Source organism: Colias philodice, chromosome 23 (assembly GCF_061535455.1).
Source record: "Colias philodice isolate Cphi_HAF_F1 chromosome 23, ilColPhil1 Martin Lab GWU primary, whole genome shotgun sequence".
Taxonomy (NCBI): Eukaryota; Metazoa; Arthropoda; class Insecta; order Lepidoptera; family Pieridae; genus Colias; species Colias philodice.
Genome location: NC_143108.1, coordinates 4,539,553 through 4,566,273, shown reverse-complemented (window position 1 = coordinate 4,566,273; position 26,721 = coordinate 4,539,553). Strand labels below are relative to the sequence as shown.

Genomic DNA, 26,721 nt, shown 5'->3' with positions numbered 1-26,721 from the left:
AAAAGACAAATAATTTGACAACCAATTTGATAGTTGTCAAATAAGTTGCCACATGAAAATCTTTTATTTCTTAAATATAAATACCTATGCCATCAGATTCTGGTAGACCTATACTAAAAAAACACATATTATTTTTAAACTAAAAAACATCCAAAAGGATTTACTACTCTCCAACTATTTCGTACAAAAAAGTACGCTGTCATCCATCCCTTGTCAGTTGTCAATGTCAAAAAATTGAAATTCAATTGTCAAGTGTGAACTGTCAACCGTTTCGAAAGCTTGTGTTTGTGTTTGTTGACGATAAAATATTAATATAATGCTGTTTTAATTTAATAGACCTATAGTTGAGCCAATTTAATAGGCAACATTTGACGTCTATCAATTTTATCTTCGTAGGGTGGTAACCTGCTTAAAAACATCGATTAAAGCGAATTAATCGATACGGACTTTAAACATTTGTCAATCGAACTTGAAACACATGTCAATAATTTATGATGATTTTTATTCCCAAGTAATCAATGCATTCGATTCTAGATGTCAGATTTCGATTTTTAGAGTAACGTCTCTGGTATTTAAAAAGAAAAAAGGTTTATTGACACAAAATTGTAGCGACGTCAGTTCTTTAAATAAGAAAATGTTTATTATGTTTAGAATGGTTTATCAGTAAAATCAAATCCTAAAATTAGTTGCATCGGTCATTATTATTATAAATATGTAATCGTAATTGAAAAAAGTTAAGCAAATGTGCAGTTCTAACAAAACGAAATATCATGTTATTCTATGTCATCGTTACTAGGTTACGTTGTTGAATTTTGTTGAACTGTCAAATGTTGCCTATTAAAATGGCTCTACTATACATGTTGGCTTCTGCATATATTTTATATGAGATTTAATATCAAACCTGTTCCTATAAAACAATTACAATGGCTGACGATGATGGTAAGGCACTCGTGTTATAAAGCAATATCAAGCACTTAAAACTAAAACTAACTGTAATCTAGTATTAATAAAGATAACCGGTGTAACTTCCTGATGTATACACACTTAATACAATTATTATTATAATTCCATTCATAACCTCATAATTCTCATTTAAAGTTTAAACCATTATTTGAATAGACTTATACATAAACAGCTAACCTCCTCTAAAGTATTTGTAACTACTTAGTATCAAAACACATAATTATTCAATTAATCATGTAGGTATTGTATTGCATTAGCCTGTTGTGTCCCAATGTTGGGCAAAGACCTTCCCAAAAGCCAAAGTGTTTCCATGAATCACGATCTTGAGTTATTGTAGTCCAGTCTCTGTTAAATTGATCCAGTAGGTATTTAGTTATTAAATATGTTTTTTTTTTTAATTTTCAGCACCATCAGATAGCAGTACTTTAGTTATTATAGTGGATACAAACCCCAATCAAAGATATATCACAGAAGACCCAAAGATACTCACAGGATGTCTGGATGCGATAATTGCCTTCGCTAATTCACATTTAATGCAGAAATCTAGAAACCAATTGGCTGTTATAGGGTGTCATTTTCATAAAAGGTGGTAAATTATTATTTAACCCTAGAACCGTACCCATATTAAAATTTCATTAACGGTACCCAGGGGTACAAGTGTACCCCTATGAAAGAAACAAGATTACAAAAAGATTATTAACTTTTATTAAATGTTGACTTATTAAGGTCATCTTAACATTCATTTAGGTCCTAATAACTTAATTTATCATGGCATTTTTATGTTTTTTCTACAATTTACACACACTTTACGTTGGTGATCAAAATTTATTAAAAGTTTTCACTTGGTACACTGTGTGCGGGCCTGACGGACTTTTAACGTAGATATTCACAGTTACATCTCAGATTTTGCAACAGCAGTGGTCCCTGCTGTTATTGGTAATTGTTGTCCTAAAATATCTTCATTACTTATTTTTAGAGACATTGGCAAAGTTATGTATTGAAATCGTTCTTCTAGGTGAAGTTTTTTATAAGGAAAACTTAAAATTTTTTCGTCTGGTTCATATTTTGATGCCTCGCCAAGCACCAGCTCTTCTTGTTATTTCACCTACCACAAAATCTTCAAATTTATCCATCATCTGCCATCTAAAAAAGAAAATGAATAACTCAGCTATTCAAATCATGCAGCAAATCATAAATTTGTTGAAAATACAAACTCCTACAATATTTAACAATAACAGTATGTATATAACATGAATGTAAAGTAAACTTATAATTGTACATCAAATTTATCAATAGAAAATAAAAAATAAAAAGACCAAAAAGCGAAAAATTAAAATAAATGAACCTTGAAATACTTACGTTCGTAGTACCCAGGGGTACTGGGGTACCCCGACAGGTTCGTACGACGTCTTCTCAATAGCTTGACCACTGATCGAATATGGTATCTACGTGTCTCCTCATCCCCGACAAATACACGGACGTGCAAAAGAAACCCTTGTTTAGAAAAAAAGATATAGAAGATTTTCTGATTTTTTTTTCATTTGTACCCCAGGGTACGGTTCTAGGGTTAATTGGTAACTTTTTAATATCTATACTATGATAATCTAATAAGTTTGTTTATTTTAACAAGCTAATAAGTAATAATCTCAAAACCTACAGAACAGATTTCAATAATTATTCCATTATTTTGATTTGTTTGTGATCCTTATTCCTTAAGTGCACTCTCTAAATAAGCCTAATGTATAGGTACATATTATATTTACCATTAGCGTAAACGGGGCAGATGCTGGTTTCTAAATATAAATGATAATATTTAATAAAATTCTTATATGTATGCTTTCATTTATAGTATAAATTTATTTTCAGTGAATACTTATACCCCTCTCCGGGGAAACCATTAGATGTAAGACAAATTGATGGACAATATGAATTATTTACACTTGTTGAAAAAACTATTAAAATGAGGTATGTATGCTTAGATCCCTACTATAATAATATAACTGTCTGTCTGTCTGTTATGCTTTCCCGCTTAAACCTCTCAACCGATTTTGATGGGCACAGACAATCTTTAGACCCTGAGAAAGAACATAGGCCACCTTTTATCAAAACACCACGCGGGCGGAAGCTAGTATTTTATAAAGCAATTTACAATAAATAATTTTATGTGAATATTTTGAGTTATACAGTGAATAAAATTATATGTATAATAATAATTAGTTAGGAAATAATTTCTTAGTTGCTAATTTTCAATAAATATTTCACAGATTAGTGAATTTAATAAAAAGCCAGCCACATGAGGAGAAACCTGGTGAATCCTTACTCGCTGGAGCTCTGGCTATGGGACTGTGTTTTATTGCTAGAGTGAGTAATATATAATATTATACTGATATTTAGTGTTTTATGGCATTCAAATGCTTTAAAAATATAAATTTTTCAAAGGCAGGACCCTGGACCCCGGTAAGGCAGAAGACCTACCCGCTTACTGGGGCTAGATAATCCCGCCAGAGCAATCAAATTTATTCTATTGTTTCGGTTTTATGTGTCTAAAAGGGATTTTAATAATGTATTTATTATTATATAAAAATAAGTCGGGTTTTCCTTCCTGATGCTATAACTCCAGAATGCACAAACCGATTTTCCACAGTTTTGCATTTGTTCGAAAGGTCTCGGGCTCCGTGAGGTTTATAGCAAAGGAAAGGTGTCTCTGGTTGCGAAACAGAGTTCGCCCGGTTTGCTAGTAATGTATATAGTACAGTAGCTTTTCGCATGCTTCTTTGCCAGTATAGTCCATGAAAATTATATCTCCTAAAATTGCTCTGTTGTGATGTGATCCATCACAACAAACCAAAAAAGTAGTGAACTTTATTTATAAATTCAATTATACATGTAATACATATATTGTTACTAGCTGTTCCCCGCGGTTTCACCCGCATTGTTCCGCTTCTGTTGGCCTTAATAATAATATATAGCATATAGCCTTCCTCGATAAATAGGCTATCTAACACCGAAAGAATTTTTCAAATCGGACCAGTAGTTCCCGAGTTTAGCGCGTTCAAACAAACAAACTCTTTAGCTTTATAATATTAGTATAGATTATAATAATCAAGTTCATCAATTGATTTCCTATTAAATTATAATTTTATCATAACTTAAGAGCGCTATCATACATGCTATTTTATGTATTGGATCATTTCATTATTATATGTTCTATAAATAAATATACTATTTCCAGATGCGTCGAGAAGCACAACCAGGACTCAGGATGAGCAGTCGAATGCTCATAGTGACAGGCAGTAGCGATACAGCTGCTCAATACATTAATTATATGAATGTTTTCTTTACTGCACAGGTAGTTATGTACTTATCTTAAAAAGGCGAATATTGTATTCACTGAAAAGTGCTTCATATTGGTTGAAATGGTTGTTAATCATCTCAATAGATGGCGCGCGGTGTGTCCCTTCAGACACATAAAACTGAAAGAATAGAATAAATTCGATTGCTCTGGCGGGTCACGAGTGGCTGAGTTGGTCAGGCATCCGCCCCGGAATGGCGCGAAGGATGCGGGTTCGAGTCCCGCCTCGTGATCGAATTTTTTCTATTCTTTATAAATTTATATTTATAAAGCATTTGAATGCCATAAAACCAAAAATATAAATTCAACAAAAAAGGTCGTGTTCCATCGTTACAATATTGTATTCACTGAAAAGTGCTTCATATTGGTTGAAATGGTTGTTAATCATCTCAATAGATGGCGCGCGGTGTGTCCCTTCAGACACATTAAACTGAAAGAATAGAATAAATTCGATTGCTCTGGTGGGTCACGAGTGGCTGAGTTGGTCAAATCTTTTGTCTTAAAGAAGCTTCTTTTGTCTTAAAGAAAGTATTAGAATACAGTACAGTACAGTATACAGTAGTATAAAATTGATGATAAAACAAATGTATATTGTATATTTATTATTATTGTTAATATAAGAGTTTATTAGTGTTGTTCACATTTATAATTTATGAATATAACAAACAATTGTTATTTAAAACAATTGCAGAAACAGCAAGTACTTATAGACGTGTGCTCTCTCGACAAGCACCTCAGTCTACTGCAACAGGGCTGCGATATCACTGGAGGATTATATCTTAAAGTACCCTCGTTGGAAGGATTGTTGCAGTATTTGTTGGTGAGCTTTTTTTTATATTAATAATTGGTTTATTATAGAAATTTCTAAAGAAGTTTTGATAACCTTTTTCTTTGTTTATAACTCAATTTTATAGATAAAAATTGGCTGTATTCACTCATTATATATTTTTATTTAGTCAATTAGTAAGTGTACTTTTTAAAGAATAGAAAAAATCAGCAAAATACATGGGTTCGAAGCACATGATAAAATGATCGAATTTTTTTCTATTCTTTAAAAATGTATATTTCTTCAAATTCAAATGTATTTACAATCTTCTATATATTCTATATATTTACTATCTTCTTTCTATAATTAATAAGCGTTCTTATAATTTTCTCTGAACTTTTTTTTGAATAAGTAATATATTTTATTATGAATTTCTATAATTGCACACTACTTATTTGTCTTCGATTTTGTGCTTCTTTATAAATACAGGATGTAGTAACAAATATATTAACTAACATTTTTAACGTGATAACGTTTTTAAAATCGTTTTAGTCGGGTGACATGTTCAGAAACTTGTGTCACAACAGATCCTCACGAGCGCGATCGCAGGTATAACGAGAGAGAGACGGACCGATCTCCCGTCTCATCTCGAGCGCTGCCACCAATAAGACGTTATCACGTAAACATCTCGATCGTAAACCTACTTTACAAACAACCAATTTTTTTGACAATAATGTACTATTTCCCAGTGGGTATCATAATTATTTTTTGACAAAAATGTACTATTTCCCAGTGGGTATTTCTCCCCGAGGTATGGGAACGCAAGCAGTTAGTACTGCCGGGTCGCGGGCGGGTGGACTACCGCGCGGCTTGCTTCTGCCACCGGGAACTGCTCACCATCGGCTATGTGTGCTCCGTGTGTCTCAGCGGTGAGATATATGTATATGCTACAGTCAAAACCCTGAACCAGTCAATATCCTTATTAACTGATTTTATCAGATAAAATCAGTTAATAAGGATATTAGCCGACGCCCTTAGTCAATAAGCTTAATAACCGTCAATAAGGATATTGACTGGTTCAGGGTTTTGATTGTAACATATACATTAAATAAATATTAACGGTCTTACTAATAAAATGTTACCCATTCGCTTTGCAATGGATTAGTTATTGCAATAACCTGTCTTGTTTTTATGATTGACGTTTCATGTGAGCAAGAGCAAGACACAGCTATGATAGAAAATGGTAGAAATCCATTGTTTAACTTTTTATTAGTAAGGCCCTAAATCTATACTATAATATTATAAAGCTGAAGAGTTTGTTTGAACGCGCTTATCTCAGGAACTACTGGTCCGATTTGAAAAATTATTTCGGTGTTAGATAGCCCATTTATCGAGGGAGGCTATAATATATCAATACACTAAGACCAACAGGAGCGGAGCAATGCAGGTGAAATTGCGGGGGACCGGTAGTAAATAAATAAAAATACAAGGCAAAATTGATAAATCTATCTGTTACCAAGCTCTAGGTAACAGATAGATTTATCAATACAATTATCAATAGGATACAGAAAATGATCTAAATCTAGACCCATATTGTTTTTAATTTTATGTAACGTAAAATATATTCTAATATACACCATTTCTTTTTCAGTGTTTTGTAAATTCAGCCCCATTTGCACGACTTGTCAGTAAGTATTTATGATTTTTTTTATTTCTTCAAGTTAAGAGATAAGAGATAAATAAAATAAACTAAAAACTCGAAAATCAGTTTAGCAGTATTTGAGATATTATAATGCATGTATAAATATTAATAATTAATAATATGCAAGAGTCATTGTTTCATAAATTTGCGTTGTGTAAAATAACAGCAAATACAATTACATATTACATTGACATAAAATGCTATACTATCAGTCTGTTTAATGTTTATCTATTTTTTTTACAGTACGGTGTTCAAAATTGCTGGCCCGCTTCAGATCAAACCTAAGAAGAAGAAAATTAAGTTATAATTTTGTAATTTGTAAATAAGTATCAATAAATAGTTTTTACAATGAAATCTTTTTTTTTTTCAATTTAACATTCAATCAAACATTAATTAATATGACATTATTTTTTTTATTATTGATTTAATTTTTGATCCTTCGAATCTGGAAAGTCAGTATTCAAAGGGACAAAGGGTAGGTAATTTTATTTTCAATACACATTAGTAGTACCTATGTAGTATAATCTATAAAGGTTTAGTTAAATAAAAGAATAAACATTTTGTATCAGTCTTATATTTCATAAAATACATGTTCACTTATACATTTTATAACATCGTAAATATAGATCTATCACTCATACAAAAAACCATACCAAATAGAAATGTTCGACTTTGAAACATAAACTCATTTTTGAATCCTAGAGTAGACGAAATACAAATATATTTACAATTATATCATTCAGGATCGTACATAGAATACAAATTACAATATAACATGTAAAATAGTTTTTTTTTATAACGAAATTAAATATTTTTTCAAACGTAGATAAAAAACGCCGCTGTATCAAAATGTCATGCAAATAATTACGTTATCACATTTGAGTTTACGTGAGAAAACTCATGTTTAACAATTTTTATTTTCAATATTTTTTTAAAAACAATAGGAAATTTTACATTATGGCAATATTAGTATCCCATAGTTTGTACAAATGTTGCCAACAATGAAAATTTTACAAGTATATAATCTACTAGCTTTCCACCCGCAGCTTCGCCCGCGCGGTCAAAGAAAAACCCGCATAGCATCCCGTGGGATTTCCGGGATAAAACCTATCCTTTTTCCCGAGGTAAAAAGTAGCCTATGTCCTTTCTTGGATATCAAAATATCTCTATACCAAATTTCATGCAAATTGGTTCAGTAGTTAAGGCGTGATTGAGTAACAGACAGACAGACAGAGTTACTTTCGCATTTATAATATTAGTATGGATTTAAACTTGTAACTATTATATTTTAAAATCTGGATTTCATGGGGACTACCTATATTATAAAAACAACACATTATACGACGTAGGTACCTAGGTACTTATACAAAAATATTATCTCCTTATATAATATTGCTAATAGACGTCTACAACTGCGTACTGATAAAATGTGAAGAGGGCCGAGATAAGGGTGAAATACGTACCTACCTAGTTAATCGAATGTATAAGTAAGAATAAAGTTAGATTTTCTGTGAAAATATAAAGACTGATTTGTTTAATAAAACAAATTTAAACGACAAAAAATTCATTTTAAAGATTGACTTGTTACTCTTGTTATTAATTAAAAAAATACATCGACGTAATTAATTTAAAAAGAAATCATCTAACCTACTACATAAATCATAATTACATTGTGTAGTCCCTCTACCTGAATGCAATTTTACAATTAAGTAATTCCAAAGGTCTACTACATCCATTTAGAGATATTTCTCTTATCCTGAAATTATTCATACTACGTATTATAATTATTAAGGTGCATTCATTTTAATAAAACCTTAATATTATCTAATGAACGACTTTCACTTGAGAATAACAGAATTATTTATCACACAAAACTAATCATAAATATATAATATCTCGAAATATTGATGATATTATGACATTTTTGACGCCACACTTGGCCTATCTTATCATCACTCATTACTATCACTTGTATACGTAGTATATTATTATTAGTCTGTGCTATTACTATACTGAAGGCATCATAATATTGTAGTCTTTTTCTTCACGTGCATGTATAATATTTTAATTTAATTTTTTAATACACATAGTTAGCTATTTTATTTTTCGGCAACCCTACTCATTTTAAATAATCTATATGAAAAAAAAATTACGCCATTGCACCTCATCTCTATGCCTAAATTATAAAAAAAACTTCTAACTTTCCCCCCTTTTATTTGCATACCTACTAAATACGACCAAAAATTTAATAGATAAATAACATCAGATATTGCGTATATTATCTTAACCCTCACTGTGACAAGGGCAATGTCTTTTCATATTTTATCTCACATAAAATTTGTTTACACTGTGGTTTACACATTAGTATCTATCAATTTGTCCTTAGGAGTTAGGACACAATGTTCTATAAGCCAACGTAGAGAAAATTTACATCATTAATTACAGTATTAAATTTACATCATTTACAGCATGTATATCATGCATGTAGGTATATCCAAACAAAATTAATGTTTGCACGTATAACAAAAAAAAACGTAACGGTATATTTGTACAAATTTATCAATGAGTCAACTTTAAAAAACCGAATAACTATGTACATTACATTCTTTTTGAATCTAGAAACATAAAAACACGCGGGAAACATCCCAGACCAATGTGACTGAACACAGATAAGCTATTTTCATGATCAATGCGTGACGCTAGAATCGCATTACATGATTATATTGAGTTACTCTTATTTTCCTAGAAATATACAATCCGTCATTTCATTCCTAACTAATAATAAAACTTTATCAGCATTCAGCAATATCAGTATTTATTTTTACGCTCACAAATTATACTTAGGTACTTTTAAATATCTCAGTTTTTTATCTCTGTGTCCATATTAATTTGAAATAATATCATACATCTCAATTTTCCTAACTTCACCTCAATTTTAACACTTATTTACTCTTCTTTTTTATTACATCATAACTACGTTTTATCGATAATTTCAAACGCATTATCGATTTCTTCATCTGGGTTTATAACATCTGTGCTGTGACGTCTCTTGCTTTCCGGTTTTCCTTGATGTTCTTTATTGCTTGCGTTTTCCGCCTTTATTTTATCCGCATGTTCCTATAATAAATTTTATTAGTTAATTAGACCATTAAAACATATGAGTTTTTGTGATAGGTTAAGATTACAAAATGATATCGCTAAATTTATTATTTCCCCATCCATTATTGTTAATTTAAAATTATCAAAATGAAAATAATAAACACAATATCTAATCTGACCGAATTTCACTTGATGTCTATCTGTGTACCTACATAAAAGAAGTCTTTAATTAGGATCGATAACCACTGACCTAAAGTACCTAATCTTCAAAGATAATGATCATTGGGCACCTGTACTACTTTTATTACCCTTTATTAATTATTAAAAAAAATGATTAAATAACATTTGGTGGTGTAATCAGATTTATTGTAAGGTAGGTAATACGAATGTAAAAATGCATAAAAAAATTGCAAAAAGTAAGCGGCATAGAATAAAACATGAATAAAACCAATATTCGCAGCGATGAGGATCAGCCATCAGTAGATTATAATTTACTTATAATTATTTTCTTCCAAGGATAGGAATAAAAATCTTCTATTCTAAGTAAACGGAGAAAGAGTTTAACGATGCCGCAACATACAAACAAAAATTCGTTACATTTTGAATTTTTATTTTAAAGTTAAATTTAAATATCAAACTAGCGGTCCGTCCCGGCTTCGCCCGTGGTACATATGAAACATAGATGTTGGCCGATTCTCAGACTTACCCGATATGCACAGAAAATTTCATGAGAATCGGTCCACCCGTTTCGGAGGAGTATGCAGACTAACATTGTGACACGAGAATTATAAGACTAAGTCCGTAACTAGTAACTACACTGCTGTCTACCTATATAAAGTAAAAGAAATATTTTTTTAAAGCCCATGTCCATGGAGTATGTTTACATATAAATGACCAAGGACAACTCTCCGATTATACCTACATTTGTTTAAAAAAATATTATATCTTTGTCTCGTTGCTAAGGACGAAGCCTTGTATCATAGCTGATTATCACAAACATATGATAAACAATCAAATCGAATTATATTATTTATTCAATATATTCGTAGTTAGTTTATTTAATTTTATATGTATTGTAAAAAGATGATTATTGTGGAATCAGGTACTAATGTTTTGTTATTTTCCCCAAACACAGGACAACTGCATATAAATGGAACTGATATGAATTCCAATAAAGAAAAGTAATGTAAGCTGACAAGCAGTTATCAGTACAAATATTGACTTTCATAAAAAGAACATATATCTGGCCGATTTTCTTTTATTTTCCTGTTCATTGAAACTAAGACACTATTCTATAAACGTACCTATTCGTATAGGAGCTACCAACGTTGACAAGAGAGCATTTTAGTATAGTTGGTTCTTTGATATACTGTTCCTCTTGCTATTTCGGTTAGAGTCCGGGCTGTCTGGCTGGTCGCAGTGGTTGCGTTTAGTAGTGCGCATCGTATCTGCACACGATAATTTCCTTAATTTAAAGTCATTTTTTAACGCGTAATTTTTAATATTTTGCCTTTAGATAGATCCATCAGACATAATTTTTTTATTGCAAGACGTTTTTTTCGTTGTTAAATAGGTGCCAGACGCAATTTTTTATTTCGTTTTTATAAAAAATTCAAATTATTTTAGAATGTCTGTAAATTTCATATTATGTTCTTCAAACATAATATAATCTAAAATTAATTAGCCAGACGCTAATTCTATTGTTAAGTATTAAATAATGTGTATAAATAAAAAAAAGTAATGAAGCATGCAGCTCATCAGCTAGTGTATTTTAACTATGCGACAGGAAATAATTGCAAGAATACAATATTATTTACACTTGTTCTTATAAATAAAAGCTAAAATGAAAAAAAAAACATAAAAGTGAAAAATAAATTAAAGTTACCTATATATATTATTAGTATACATTGAAAAGAATGGAATAAAAACTATATCAATGAAGGTTAAACAATTACATAGCATGAATTTATATAGGTATACTAGCGTGGCTCCGCCCGTGGTACCTACATGTATAAACTATCCTATCTCTCAAGTTGGATCGAACTGCACATGGTGTGCGAATTTTATTATAATCGGTTAAGTGGTTTAGGAGTCCATTGAGGACAAACATTATGACACGAGATTTATGTATATATATTAAGAATTAAGATTAATGAATTAATATTGTTATCATCATCACTACATAGTATAAAACAAAGTCGCTTTCTCTGTCCCTATGTCTCTTTAAATCTTTGAAACTACGCAACGGATTTTGATGTGGTTTTTTTTAAATAGATAGAGTGATTCAAGTGGGAGGTTTATATGTATAATAACATCCATTAAATAGTGGAGAAGTACTGTTATATTTGAGGTTTCTAATGTGATTTCGTAAATAATTACATTTTTTCCACTTACAGTGCAAACGCAGGCTACGAGTTTTATCAAAATAATGTACTAACTATAGTACACATTGAAAAGGTCTACAGAAAAGTCCGTGATGGTATATTATGTCTATCTCTTATGGATAACCTACAATAACTTTTTTTGTCATTTACTTTTTACGACAAATAATGGCTAATTTTCGAAGCGATTTTAACCAATACAGCATTAATCCTTAACCAATTAAAGACCTTGAATACATTGTTCATTTAATATAGATCTATGTGGCCCTTTACACCGTATGATTTAAGACGATACACAAAAAAAAATCCACTGCTTGGCGGGCGGAGTCTAATAGCTCGCTATCGCGAACGCGGGTGTGCGCGAAGTCATTCTTGCAAACTCGCCGCGCTGCCGCTGGCCGACTCGGGACAAACATGTATGGAGACGTCATACAGTTATAATATTGTTATACATTTATTTAATTGTTGATTTATTGGTTTTATTTTCTTGCTTATAAACAAATAATCTTCTTTTTAACAACTACTTAGACATTATTAATAATTATTATTATTTCGTAATGTTTACTTTATTACAAAATAATACAGGTTATAAATAATCTTTAAAATAACAAAAAATATTGTTACTCTGAAAAAATGAAATGGTAGGTACTCAATAACGCGGACTACTGAATTCATTTAGATGCTGACGTAGACATTACATCATGCCCAGAAATGAAAGGTACTATTTCTGAAGGAAGTTATAAACCCTAATTCTTCTCAGTCAAAGTCAAGAGTGGAAGATATCACTAATACAGTAAAACTGATGCGAAACTTTGGATGTTAATTTGTATATTTTTTTGTTAGTTGTTACTTAATCACGTCAAGACTACATTACCAATTTTGATAAAATATAGCTAATTGCCTGGATTTACACATAGGATACTTTTTATCCGAACTGAACACTTCTGTGGGAAAAAACAGGATTCACGATATAACCTAATTCCACGCGGGCAAAGCCGCGGTCGGAATGATATTTTTTTAAATAAAAAAATTGTTTTAAAAAAAACACAAAATATATTGACGCATGTATTTATTTTTTGCACTCTATTATAATTGTAATTATTCATTACAAATAATCAAAATAAAATAGCCAGAACAAAGTTAGGCCCTGGTAGGGTAGGTAGGCAGGTACAGCAATGTGAGACGAACACTGGCTTATTTATACCAATAATAATGTATTATAAACATTAAATTAAGTTTACAACAAAAATACATAATATTAGCTAATGTGAAAACGAATCAACCAATCATCCCACAACAATGAAATGTGCACACAAATATTCATCCAAATCGGTTCATGTGATTAGGAGTAGTGACTGCAGCGCCATCTTCCGGGCCCAATTGTGTTTCCAGATCACCCAGGAACTCAATTTAATATACTTACACAAAATTATTCGAAATGAAAACTCACATTACTATGTAAATATGAATATAAACCTGTTTTAGTACTAAGCAATTTCCCGCACAGGTGTAGTAAGTATAAATGAAATAAATATCAACATCAAATTCTTTATACAACATACTTATCTACCACCTACTAAGAAATGTAATTCTTGAAATTTTTTCGTATTTTTTTTTAATATAATACTACTCCAATGAGCTCCTGTTCCATATTATGTCCACCATACTTCCACTAAGTTCACCATGATTTTTTATTTCTTTGCACTTTGTTGCTTTTTGCTAAAAATGGAATCATGCGATAAAACCAGTAGAGCGTTGATAACATACATTTTTGACTGAATAAAGGTACTTACGAAAGAGTGGGTTCACATTGTGAACAATCAGTGGGTTTATTTTCCTTCTGGATTCCGGATTTCTGAAAAGATTATCTATGCTATAAATGAAAAAATCTTACACGTTCGTTATGTACTTAAAACAGGGGTACATATCAAACATCGTCTATAATACAATTATCATCAAATTTAAAATAAAACCAACTTACTTCATTAATTTGTTCCAATTGTAAGCATTCTTTTTCCTCCAACCTTTATGTTTCTTCTTCTTATTTTCTTTATTGTCCCCATTTGTCTTATCGTGTTGTCACCCTTTGTTACGATTGCGCGAGCGACACAAGTTCCCCGTGTGACGGCCGTAGCGGGAATGACTCGTGCAGCGATCGGGGTAGGAAGGTACAGGGCGGCTCTCGCTATATTGGCTGGTCGCGCGCTAATTTCAAGTATTTCTTGTTTATTTCAAAACCATCGCATATTTCAAAATTCTAAATCGGTAGACGTATCGGTTGTATATTTTATAGTTAATATCCAAAAAGTCGTAACTTTACGTTTGTTATTTTGAAGATGCCAGAGATTAAAAAAAAATAACAATGAGAACTTTGTATTTTTTTTCTATCGAGAAAATATTATGGAATCATGTTTCTAAAACGGTAGACGTATTGTGTTACTATTGAACTTTCTTGTCAAGAATTTTCATCACGACAACTTTAATAATATAAAAATTACGAAGTTTTAAAAAGGGCCGTAAATGTTAGAAAAATTAATTCATCACCTTAAGTGAATATTTTCGAAGATATTACAGATTTAAAAATTGCGGGACGTAGCGTTTGCGGCGGTACCAGCCGGCCGCCCGGCTGTATATTTTATACCCGTGCGAAGCCGGAGCGGGCCGCTATGTTTTTATATTCAACGTTCACAGTTTTTCTGTAGTGTATTTAGTATCAGTGGTATCAGCATTGCACCCGTGCGAAGCCAGGGCCGGGCGGGTCGCTAGTTAATATTAGATATATATATTAGAAAATTTAACTTGTATTGGCAACACTGTATTTTGTCTGTGGTTCTTTTTCTTCTTGTACGCGGTGTGTAATGTGTGGTATTAGGCAATGTGCTATTGGAAACAATATAAATAAGTTTATGTAATCGCTGATTTCATTTAAACCCATAACTTAATAGTTAAGTACTTAATAAAAAAATTGTTTTGTATAGAAGATTGTTGATGTACCCTAATAGTTTATTTTTTAGCCTAAGGAATAAAATGTACCAATGGAAGGTACTTGTTCCCACAACACAGGGAATCCTAGAGTAGGAACAATTCAATTTCTATGCATCTTATATTTTCGAAAAAAAAAAAAGTTATTTTTTATTGTTATTTAATTTTCGCGGCCGACCCTTTCTATCTCTCTTGCACTTTAAACTATCTCTCCATATACACAATCATCAAATTGTTATACTTACCTACTTTCACTACGTCTTTATTTGTACATATTTAATACTTAACAATCGAATTAGCGTCTGGCTAATTAATTTTAGATTATATTATGTTTGAAGAACATAATATGAAATTTACAGACATTCTAAAATAATTTGAATTTTTTATAAAAACGAAATAAAAAATTGCGTCTGGCACCTATTTAACAACGAAAAAAACGTCTTGCAATAAAAAAATTATTTCTGATGGATCTATCTAAAGTCAAAATATTAAAAATTACGCGTTAAAAAATGACTTTAAATTAAGGAAATTATCCTGTGCAGATGAGATGCGCACTAAACAACGCAACCACTGCGACCAGCCAGACAGCCCGGACTCTAACCGAAATAGCAAGAGGAACAGTATATCAAAAAACCAACTATACTAAAATGACTTTTTTTTTAACGTTAATAGCTCCCGTACCATATTGATTTTGAAGATTCTCTACATTGAGAATTTCGCGAAAAACTTTCCTGAGAAGGAATTTTAGATATATAGGTACATTCATTTAAGTATAAATAATTATTAATTATAGTAGACGAGATCCTCACCTGACCATAAACATCCAAAGACAACGATTGTCTTTTCTTGTTGGCCTGCCGCATCCTCCCAGATCGTGATATAGACAATTTCCTTCTAAAATCCTGTGGCGGGATACTGTTTTCCTCGTCTTTTTCTTCAAACCGAGAGAGTTTTCGCCTCTCCGACGAATTGAATAAGGATTTTATAATCTTGGCCATTTTATTCGGTTTGGTTTGGTCGGTCAAATAATCATGTTAGATTAGAATCCAATTAAAACTGCAATCTAAATTAAAGATCACTGATTAATCTTTAGATAATTAATAAGTTTAATTCTGGTATATTAATAAGGATTTTGAAAAAACAAGAAATCTGTTGTGTTGCACGAAAAATTCTAATTAACTAGGTACCTACCTGCAGTACAGCATTAAAATACCAGACAAAATAATTAAAAATTCATCACTCTAGGATGAATTGCAAAAATTAGAACCTAGAGTTGTCTACTTATAAAATACATTATAATATGTTGAAATTATACCATAAATAATGATTAATCTTTACAAGTACCTAAACCTAAACCTAGGTACCTAAACCTTTTGCAATAAAACTGTGTCCACTTACCGTTCAACAAATTAGCACATTGAATTAACCATTAACATTATCACTATTACCGGAAACCGAATCAAACACAATTGTTACTACCGATAACTATGTTTAAAATTGCTATTTGCAACAGATAAGGTGTAAGGTGCAAGCTATACTGCATTGTAATATAACTATGATTATTTACCATATAATATAGATAAGATAAAACGCGATATCTCGAATTATCATAAATATAATATCGCTTTTTAGATAATGTATAAGATAATCATAATAGCTAATGATTATTGTTCCGCTTGATTTTGCGATACCCGTATGTTTTAATTGAAGCATTGCCCTTTTCAAGGTTCAAACGTAGAGGTCAAAGCTTAGAATAATACTCGTTTAATGAACTAATAAGCAAAGCTTTATCGCTTTATAGTTTTAAAAAAATCGGCTTCCGCTGTGTCTGTCTCTGTGTATGCCTTTAAAAATACGCAACGGATTTTGATGCTAGTTTTTTGAATAGATAGTAGATACCTATGTCCTAGGTGACAGTAGAGCTCACCTAGAGCGCGTTACAGTAAATTATATTCTATGCCTAGAGTTCAACAGTATTACCACAGTATTACAATATTATTTCCTACAGTAGTATGGTTTCATAAAACATGCATTATTTTGATACTGACATCCGTCGTGTTTTTTATAGACTTCTTTTTCGTGAAGTTCTCTCCATTATATTCTAAAACTCCCTGCACTTTAGCATTTAAAGCTTAATTTAAATACTAAATATAAATATGATAACAAAATTAGGTTGGTTTATTATATTTTACAAATTAATGAATACGCATGAAGAGTTGTTACAAAAAATTAACAGGCGCAAAAAAAATAAAACTACTACATATTCTAAGACATATTCATCAGTAATCATGAAATAACCACTGAAATAACAAATTATGGGTATTTTTGTTTTCTTGGTACTTATCAAGCTTTAATTTAGGTGCCCTGTACTAGCTAGCTAGGTACTAGCACAGACTAATAATAATATACTACGTATACAACTACTAGTTATTATTCTGTGCCTGTAGGTACCTACAATAAGAAAATAAACACAAATTATTGCACTAAGTAGGTACAACATAGACTTAAAAAATTCTCTTTAATCTCTAATCTTCTTCTCTTATATATAAAAATGAATCGCAAAATGTGTTGGTAAGCGCATAACTCGAGAACGGCTGAACCGATTTCGATAATCCTTTTTTTATTATATTCCTTGAAGTACGAGGATGGTTCTTATGTAGAGAAAACGTAAACATGTACCACGGGCGAAGCCGGGGCGGACCGCTAGTGTTTAATAAGTATTGTTGTATCAAATTTACTATTGAACTTTTGTATGAACTATATCAGGAAGGAGCAGACTCTTGAAAGTTGAAACAGCGAAATATATAATATTGGATACCTTGTTCAATATTTTATTTTTATTGAAGTGAAACTTCTTTATCGGGGGTGGACAAAAATTTTGTGTAACATTTTTGCGTTACGCCGCGCGCGTGACATTTTTGCGTTACGCCGTACTCGTGACATTTTTGCGTTACGCCGTACTCGTGACATTATACATGTTATATTAAAGTGATCAGCAAAATCAAAGGGTTTGTTTTAATTCTAATTCCAGTGAATTTCTAAAAAAAGTAAATAAGTAATTACATGTCTATTTTTCTAATACTTAGGTGTAATAATGGTATTTATTTTTCTAAGTTATTTATGATTAACCTCACTTTTTGATTGTATTTTTCAATACACTAACACGTGGGTGGAATTATGGTATCAATTTTTTCTAATACTTGAATGTTGATTGTGGTATTTATTTTTCTAAAATTGTATTTAAAGTTAACCTCAGTTTTTGATTGAATTTTTTAAAACACCAACACGTGGGCGAGATCATGATATTTATTTTTCAAGTTATTTAAGCTTAACCTCTGTCATAATATGTATATACTATGTGCGTCATTAATTTCTGACTGTTTCGAGATTTCGACATTAGGAATTTATATTTATTACCTCTATTGTTCGAACAAAAATAAGTTACCGCCTTTAAGAACTTGCCGACAATGTAAGTACAGTATTGTTTCTTAGAAAACATTTTAGGAGTATACGATAATAAATCTATGACTCACGTTAACACGTGTTTGCTTGATTGGTGTTCAATTATGATTTTGTGAATTCAATATTTATAAGAATAAACCTCAAACTCTTTATGTCCAATCAAAATCCGCCTAAGTCGAAATCCTTTATAAGTTGAAAACTCTATATAACTCGAATTTTTTGGCGTCTCCCTTGGTCTTTTGAACTACCGCACGAGCTGAGCGAGCGAAGCGAGCGAGTCGCGGCAGTGGCCGGCGTAAATATTCAAATAGGTAGCGAGGAGCGAAGCGACGAGCATCTTAGGTTAACTTTTGAACTACCGCACGAGCCGAGCGAGCGAAGCGAGCGAGTTGCAGTAGCGGCCGGTGTAAATATTTAAATAGGTAGCGAGGAGCAAAGCGACGAGCATCTTAGGTTAACTTTTGATTTTTGAACTACCGCACGAGCCGAGCGAGCGAAGCGAGCGAGTTGCAGCAGCGGCTGGTGTAAATATTTAAATAGGTAGCAAGGAGCGAAACGACGAGCGTGTTAGACTAACGTATTTCTGTAATATTGTATACAAGCTGTGCCGCGCGGTTTCACCCGCGTGGCTATGCTCCTGTTGGTCTTAGCGTGATAATATATAGCCTATATTACTCGTGGATAATGTAGCTTTCGAATGGTGAAAGAATTTTTAAAATCGGTCCAGTAGTTTATGAGCCTATTCATTACAATCAATCAAACAAACAAACAAACAAAGTTTTCCTCTTTATAATATTACTGTAGATAGTAAATTATTTTTTGAAAAATAAGGTCATAAAGAAGTTTCACTTCTTACGTGTGTACTCTAGTACACGCACACATTTTTTTTTTTTTATTAAATGATATTAAAGCCCGTCGTGAGATTTACCTTATTTGTTTTGTTTTATTTTGTGGTTCACAACAAAGAACTTTTCATTGCTTGTTTGCTATAATATCTGATAAATAATTAATCTTAGGGAAATGAATTAGAAATGGCAGACAGACTAAACTAAATCATCGGTGATTAAATTTTTATCATGATATATTATGATAACAATTAGTTTTTTAAATACTTTTAACCCGAATAAAGACACTCATGAATGATTCAAAGGCGAGCTTAATCCATATAATGCCAATATTTATGCATACAGCCTTGTATTGGAGTTATCTCTTTATTGTGCACCAAACTATACGAAATGCGAAAAAAGTAGTAGAATTAATAGCGATAGTGATCAAATAATACATCTACAGAGTAGGAAGTCATAATAGAAATAGTGATAGACTATTATAATGACCTGAAAATAATTTGATATCAGTCATGTCGGATCCAATAATTGGATTTTATATCATACTAATATTTGATATTTTATACATTCTACAATATCTAGTAAAATTTCCTAAATTGTGTTATTATTATTAAAACACTAGCAGTCCGCCCCGGCTTCGCCCGTGGTACATATTTACGTTTTCTCTACGTAAGAACCATCCTCGTACTTCAAGGAATATAATAAAAAAAGAATTAACGAAATCGGTTCAGCCGTTCTCGAGTTATGCGCTTACCAAGACATTTTGCGATTCATTTTTATATATTATAAGAAGATTAGCTATGCATCTAACGGTTCAACCGCTGACAAAAGTATGGGCCATTTAAATGTCTATTAGCTGTTATTTCGGTACATGATATAAATCCGTTCAGTAGTTTTGGCCTCCTGAATAACAAACATCCAAACTGTTGCATTTATAAAATGTTTAGAATACCTTAACTTTTTTAAGGAAAATATTGAAATAAAACAAAAACCTTCAGTATAAAGCGCTTTATTAACATTTCGTTAAATCAAAAGGCAAAGCATTATACAAGCTCGATATGATCTCTTTAATCATTGAAATAAATACAATTCATCAGAACAGTGTAACATTAATTAATTAAAATGTCATGGAAAACGGAACACAAATATTTTTTGTCTTTACACGTAATTATATCTATTTTACTGTTATTCCGAACTTTTCCGAAATAACAACAATAAAAAAACAATCCAATTTGTATTTTTTTAATAAATTACTGCTTTATTATACATTATTTAGGCACATTTAAATTATTCATCTATTGCATTCCATTGAATGTTACAATAATTAAAAGTATGAAATTTTCTATTAATATTAAAATATATTGGACAATATTACATATTATAGGTACATTTATACAATTAATAAAACAGTATTATCATAATATAACAAAATTAATACTAATCTAGTAGTTTCCATATTGTGAATAAATTGCGCATTACAAAATAATACAATTTGATAAATCAAACATTCCAAATATATTTAAATAAAAACTATAAACCCATAGCATGCCAATTTTAAAAACGTACGAAATTTACATTTTAACAAACTGATCGAATGAAATCAGCACCGTCAAATAAATCGTTTAATTCCCAACCAAAATTGTGATACAAAAATAGCAAATGCTACAATAAATAAAGTCAAATATTTACATGCAAAAAGTCTTTATTTAAATCAAAATAAACGACATTCGTTATACAGTGAAACCTGGTTAAGTGAGACATCAAGGGACCAGCAATTTCGTTTCACTTATAGAGGTATTCCACTTACCCAGTGTCTCAGATATACAGGTATAAATAAATATCTGTCTCATTTACAGAGGGTTCCAATAATAATTTGACATTTTTCAAATAAACATCTGTATGATAGTAAAGTGAAACTAAAACTGAAGGTAATTGAAGCTCAAAATTTGTACTTACGTACTTGGAATTACGTGTGGAATTTGTGGGTAGAATAAGAATGAGTAAACAAACAATGTTATCTTAGTTACAGAGGTTTATGCATATAAAATTTACTCGCTGTCTCGGTTATAGAGGTAACTATGATTATAAATCGAAAGAACAAATCCCAGATATAGAGGTTTACCTCGTCCCACTAACAGAGGTAATTCAGTGCCAAAGTGTTGGGACCTCAGCATGAGTTCCAGTTATGGAGGTTTCTCACTTATCCAGGTCCCACTTAACCAAGTTTCACTGTATTATCTCAATCACACTTGTTACAGCGCCATCTAGCGCCGTAAAAAAAGTTAACTTATGTCATGTTAAAATTTACATAATCTGTATTATATGTCAATGTCAATGTCGTTCCTTGGCCGTCGTTGTTTTTTTTTACATGTGGCAAGTATTTGATGCACTAGTGTATGTTTTTTCTTTCTATATTTCAAACGACTTGTTCAGAATCGTCTCTCGTAGTAACCGAATCTGGGTGTACGTGATTCGAACTTCTGTACAATTTGAGATTTGACTCTGTGTAGTCTAATATTTTTCTGCTAGAATGGCGTATGTATAGCATTTGTTTGTGGTAGATTTTTAGCGCGCCTTTTAGCGTGATGTATGTGAGACCGCCTAGTATCGTTCTGTGTAGGTTATTTCTAATTGATCTGAAGAAAATTTTGCCTATAATTGTTGAAATTGTAGGGAGGAGGAGTGCGGAACAGAATATTCTAGTGGGTGATAAATGTGAGTTGCCATTTTGATTTGCTGGGTTCGTCGGCCCTGTGACGATCTGTGCTCTGTCGCCTTCGACGCTGAAATAATAAAAAAAATATATATATATTATTACATACATAAATATTAAATATTAACTAAATATTTTAAGGTTGGTAACTTAAATAGAGTATGACTTTTTTACTGAAATGTTTTGAACAAAGGATAGAAAAAAAGTACATTGTAATTAAAATATTTTTACAGATATAATGTAGCATAGCTTGCAATCACCATTCAAAGTTTCACTGTTTATTAAGCGAATTATTTAATACAAAAAATGCAATTATTTAGAATTTATTCGATAGAATTTTACCAACAAATAATTACACCTAGTTAAAAATAAGACAGAGCATAAATATTTAACCATGCGACGAATATTTATTACTTTTGGGTGTATATTGGAGTCTACCTTGGCTATTTTTAAAAAACTAGTTGTTCTATGTAAATTTTGGACAATAAAAGGACATATTTTTTTTTTTTTGTAAAAAATGAGACTTTGACATGTGGTATGTTCTTATAAATACACTCACTTTCCAAACGGCAGTATGTACGTGAGCGCCGGTATCTTGGCGCAGTACTTCCTCAAGAACAAAAGCACGGAGTCCTCCCAATTGTACATTTTTGCGCTGATCAGCGTCACCGGTATCGTGGGGAGCAATACGAGAAGCACCAGCGGGTCAGCTGACTCCATCATCTCTAGACCTTCTCTGTGACCGACCACCTGGAATGTGAAATTGGCTCATTAACAATTATAGTATCACTACAAAGTCACTACATAGTATAAAACAAATTCGCTTTCGCGTCTGTGTGTCTGTATGCTTAGATCTTTAAAATTACGCAGCAGATATTTATGGTTTTTTTTAAAGATAGAGTGATTCAAGTGCAAGGTTTTAGTATTATTTAATTTATTAGGTTCAGACAATGTGGGCGAAGCCGGGAGTGGCATGTCGATATACTATAAGAGCTAGCGCGCACTCGGAGCAACTTTGTCTCCGCAACTATTTTGTCTCTCCCATCAATTTGTATGGGGAGTTGCGTCGCTACGTGCGCGCACTTTCATACTAGCCCATAGGTAGCAGAGACAAAATAGTTGCGGAGACAAAGTTGCTCGTGCGCGCTGGCTCTAATTAGACACATTTTATGATAGTTGAATCATGCCATTGCCCATTACACATTGACATCTAATCATGTGTGCGTTAGTGTGCCGTTTTTGAAGACCGAATAAGTGCGTTGGTAACCTATCAACACTTTTTTTATTTATAATATCATGGTAATCCATAAAGCAGTCATTGACATAATATAATTTATACGCTAAAATTACAGATACAATATAATATTTTCTTTTAAACTTTAAAATTTAAAGTTCAGGTAACTTCCTATGAACACAAAGGTCACCATAAGAAAATGTCAAAATGAATTTATTTGCAAACATTAAAATACATTTATTTTTAGTTGAATCACTAAATATCAGTACATGGGTCTACAGAATGAATCATACATTAACAGAAACAATTAAAACATTCAATTTTACGTATGTATTGTCTTTAAATATTAATTATTCCAAATGATAGTGACTAGTGTTGCCGAACTATCGATAGTTTGACTATCGATAGTTGACCTTGAAAATAAGTCAGAATATCGATAGCACTATCGATAGTATCGATATTATCGATACTATCGATAGCGTTAATCATGGAATACTATTGATGAACTGCAATAGTATCGATAAAATCAATAGTATTGATTGCCAATAGTTGCTATACTATCGATACTGTCGATAGTATCGATACTATTGCTACTGAATATTGCAACTACAATCGATACTATCGATAGTACTGATACTATCGATAGTTTTGAGCTATCGATAGTAGTAAATTGTGCAATAGTATTGTTCACGATTTCTTGGTATAATGGGTCAGTCAATGGGCTTATTGGATTACGAATTAACGAACTAAAAAAAATGGATTGTACAAAGCGCCAATAGATAACTTGAAAAGTATTATAACCAAACATCTAGTTCTCTGTCATCCACTATAATATTATTGATAAAGCAATACTATCGAGAAAAAGGTCACTATCGATGGGACGATATTATCGATAGTATCGACACTATCGATAGTATCGATAGTTCGTTCGATATTGAGCTTCGATAGTATCGACACTATCGATAGTATCGATAGTTCGTTCGATATTGAGCTTCGATAGTATCGATACTATCGATGGTATTGCTATGTGTCGATAGTATTTACGCTTATAGGACTATCGATACTATCGATAGTATCGACACTATCGATAGTATCGATAGTGCTATCGATAGGTACTATTGCTTTTCCCCAACTATCGATAGTTAATCGATAGACTATCGATAGTGGACTATCGAGCGGCAACACTAATAGTGACATTTTACAACCATTGCGTTGCCAACTGCTAGCTCGTTTTATTGACGAATATCTTTCTGCCTGCGGCTTCGCACGCTTTTACAAAGGGGATTTCGGAATTTCCGGGATAAAAAGCCTTCAGCTACCATAAAATTAATTCATTGTAATCGGTTCCTTATTACTTGCATGAAAGAGTAACTAAAATCCATACATACTCACAAACTTTCGCATTTATAATATTAGTAGGATTAATTGATTTGTTTTATTTAAATCGTGACAACACATACATATTTTCAACAAAGCTTAGAATTCGTCTGTATTAATTTTTTTGTGTTATACCCAGAAATACATTCATTTTTTTACAAATGAATGTCTTTCTGGCCTAATAATATTTTAACAAAGATAATTCCTTTATTTTGGACATAATAATAATTAATTATATCGTACAATCGTATGACGTGTCACCTTTATGATTACGAATATGCAATATTTTAATGGGTTGTTGTTTTGGTATGATAATTTCCACTAATTGATAGAAGTATCGGTTATTTTCAGGTATGACATTGTTTTTTTAATATATCAAAATTTTTAACAGCTATAAAAAAATACGAGTCAGTCTATCGACCTTGCAAAATGTCTCAGGCCTCGCAAAGTTTAAGTTTGTCTTTACGTGAAAAAGGCCTTCCCGTAACATAATATGTAATATAATATATTCTATTTCCGCATTAAAATAAATCTGGCCATTTGAGATTAGGAGAAACAAACACTTTTATTATTATAATTTCCTCGCTGAGAATTTCATACAGTAAAAATCTTACAAAATATGTACATGATGTACTGTTTTAAACATACCCTCATTAAATTGACACAAAATATGAAAATACCAACAATTTTCCAGTTCATTGAAACTAACATTGATCTTTATAACCGTTTCATATGTGACAAAGGTTCAAAAACCTCATTCCCTCGATCGATACGAAAACTGTTATGTTGTTATGTTAACATTGAGGCTCACTAAATGTTGTTTCACGATATTACCCGTTACATATACGTAGTGACATAAAAACCTACAGTATTGTGTATGACGAGTTTAGTATGGTAATGAATTTATTCACGAAAAAACTACTGAACCTGAAATTTTCTATGGAAATAGATTTTGCTCCGAATATATGTCATTAAGCAGACGAACAACCTCACAACTCCTATTAAGACCTTTTTTAAGTGAACCTAGAATAATTTTTATCTATATAATTATATGTATAAAAAAGAGAATTTTTATCAGCTTCCGATTTAACGAATAATTATGTAAAGGCCAATATAATTTAAAGGTCATTTGCGAGAAAGTAAACGACTTTGCGACACGAAGGTAAATTTTTATAATTAGCTTATTACCTACATACAAATGTAAAATTTAAATACAACAAAGGCAAATCTTAAACTTGCAGTATTGTGAGATTAAATGCAAATTCTATGCTGAATTAAATGTATATCTTATTACTAATATATACTCGAAGATCTCAATCCTTTTTGTTATTCTTTGTTCAGAATCTGATAAAAAATAATCGTAGATTAAGGAAATACATTTTCTTATTTAAATTGAACATGGTTTTTGTACAACCTTCCAAATAATATTCTTATAATATTGTCTGTAAGTTTCTTTATTTTACCGTAACTTAACCATTGCCTAATAAGTAATAACATTTCAATATATATACATACCTATATATTGTATCATTTTGTTACTTTACTGCAGATTACTCAATTGTATACATACAGGCTTATATAATATTATATTATAGGTTTATTATTAGGTATTATAGATGCATTTTTTAATACAAAGAGGTAGCAATTACCTGGTTAAGTGAGACATCAAGGGACCTGCAATGTCGTTTCACTTATAGAGGTATTCCACTTATCCAGTGTCTCAGATATACAGGTATAAATAAATATCTGTCTCATTTACAGAGGGGTGATAACGATTGTAGCTTTCGTTTTGACATTTTTCAAATAAACATCTGTATGATAGTAAAGCGAAACTAAAACTGAAGG

At 31.4% G+C, this 26,721-nt stretch overlaps 3 protein-coding genes and 1 long non-coding RNA gene across 6 annotated transcripts in view; 1 reads left to right on the top strand and 3 right to left on the bottom strand.

Moving 5' to 3' along the window:
* The first annotated feature begins 243 nt into the window (after positions 1-243).
* Tfb4 (transcription factor B4) lies at positions 244-7,137 on the top strand. Its single transcript, XM_089709811.1, has 10 exons — positions 244-341; positions 857-939; positions 1,369-1,549; positions 2,830-2,928; positions 3,228-3,324; positions 4,196-4,312; positions 5,007-5,135; positions 5,875-6,010; positions 6,733-6,769; positions 7,027-7,137. Exons 2-10 carry the CDS (start codon positions 924-926, stop codon positions 7,088-7,090), a joined length of 876 nt encoding a protein of 291 aa, XP_089565937.1. The 5' UTR covers positions 244-341; positions 857-923; the 3' UTR covers positions 7,091-7,137.
* Positions 7,138-8,770: 1,633 nt separating this feature from the next.
* LOC149478006 (uncharacterized) lies at positions 8,771-16,770 on the bottom strand. 2 transcript variants are annotated; one of them, XM_089710066.1, is made up of 3 exons: positions 16,644-16,770; positions 16,055-16,308; positions 8,771-9,900 (listed from the first exon to the last, which is right to left on the bottom strand). In XM_089710066.1, exons 2-3 carry the CDS (start codon positions 16,241-16,243, stop codon positions 9,757-9,759), a joined length of 333 nt encoding a protein of 110 aa, XP_089566192.1. In that variant the 5' UTR covers positions 16,244-16,308; positions 16,644-16,770; the 3' UTR covers positions 8,771-9,756. The 2 variants fall into 2 exon arrangements, with proteins under 2 accessions (XP_089566192.1, XP_089566191.1); XM_089710065.1 differs by having other exon boundaries at positions 16,055-16,301.
* Positions 12,698-14,756, bottom strand: LOC149478007 (uncharacterized). Its single transcript, XR_016317519.1, has 3 exons — positions 14,245-14,756; positions 14,057-14,118; positions 12,698-13,982 (listed from the first exon to the last, which is right to left on the bottom strand). It is a non-coding gene; the product is annotated as an uncharacterized LOC149478007 (long non-coding RNA).
* Positions 16,771-21,630: 4,860 nt separating the features above from the next.
* The window catches only part of LOC149478005 (E3 ubiquitin-protein ligase MARCHF5), a 29,054-nt gene continuing 23,963 nt past the window's right edge, over positions 21,631-26,721 (bottom strand). For both annotated transcript variants that reach the window (XM_089709691.1, XM_089709692.1), the window contains 2 exons: positions 22,825-23,015; positions 21,631-22,335 (listed from right to left, as the gene is read on the bottom strand). In XM_089709691.1, coding sequence (XP_089565817.1) covers positions 21,969-22,335; positions 22,825-23,015 — 558 coding nt within the window. In that variant the 3' untranslated portion in view covers positions 21,631-21,968. The remainder of the gene's footprint in view (positions 22,336-22,824; positions 23,016-26,721) is intronic.

Excerpts from the sequence above, each read along its gene's own strand:
- Tfb4 (XM_089709811.1), top strand. Across the intron at positions 1,550-2,829 it reads GGGTGTCATTTTCATAAAAG|TGAATACTTATACCCCTCTC; the intron begins GTGGTAAATTAT and ends ATTTATTTTCAG. Across the intron at positions 6,770-7,026 it reads CCCATTTGCACGACTTGTCA|TACGGTGTTCAAAATTGCTG; the intron begins GTAAGTATTTAT and ends TTTTTTTTACAG.
- LOC149478006 (XM_089710066.1), bottom strand. The coding sequence starts at position 16,243 with ATGGCCAAGATTATAAAATCCTTATTCAATTCGTCGGAGAGGCGAAAA. Across the intron at positions 9,901-16,054 it reads CTTTGGATGTTTATGGTCAG|GAACATGCGGATAAAATAAA; the intron begins GTGAGGATCTCG and ends AATTTATTATAG.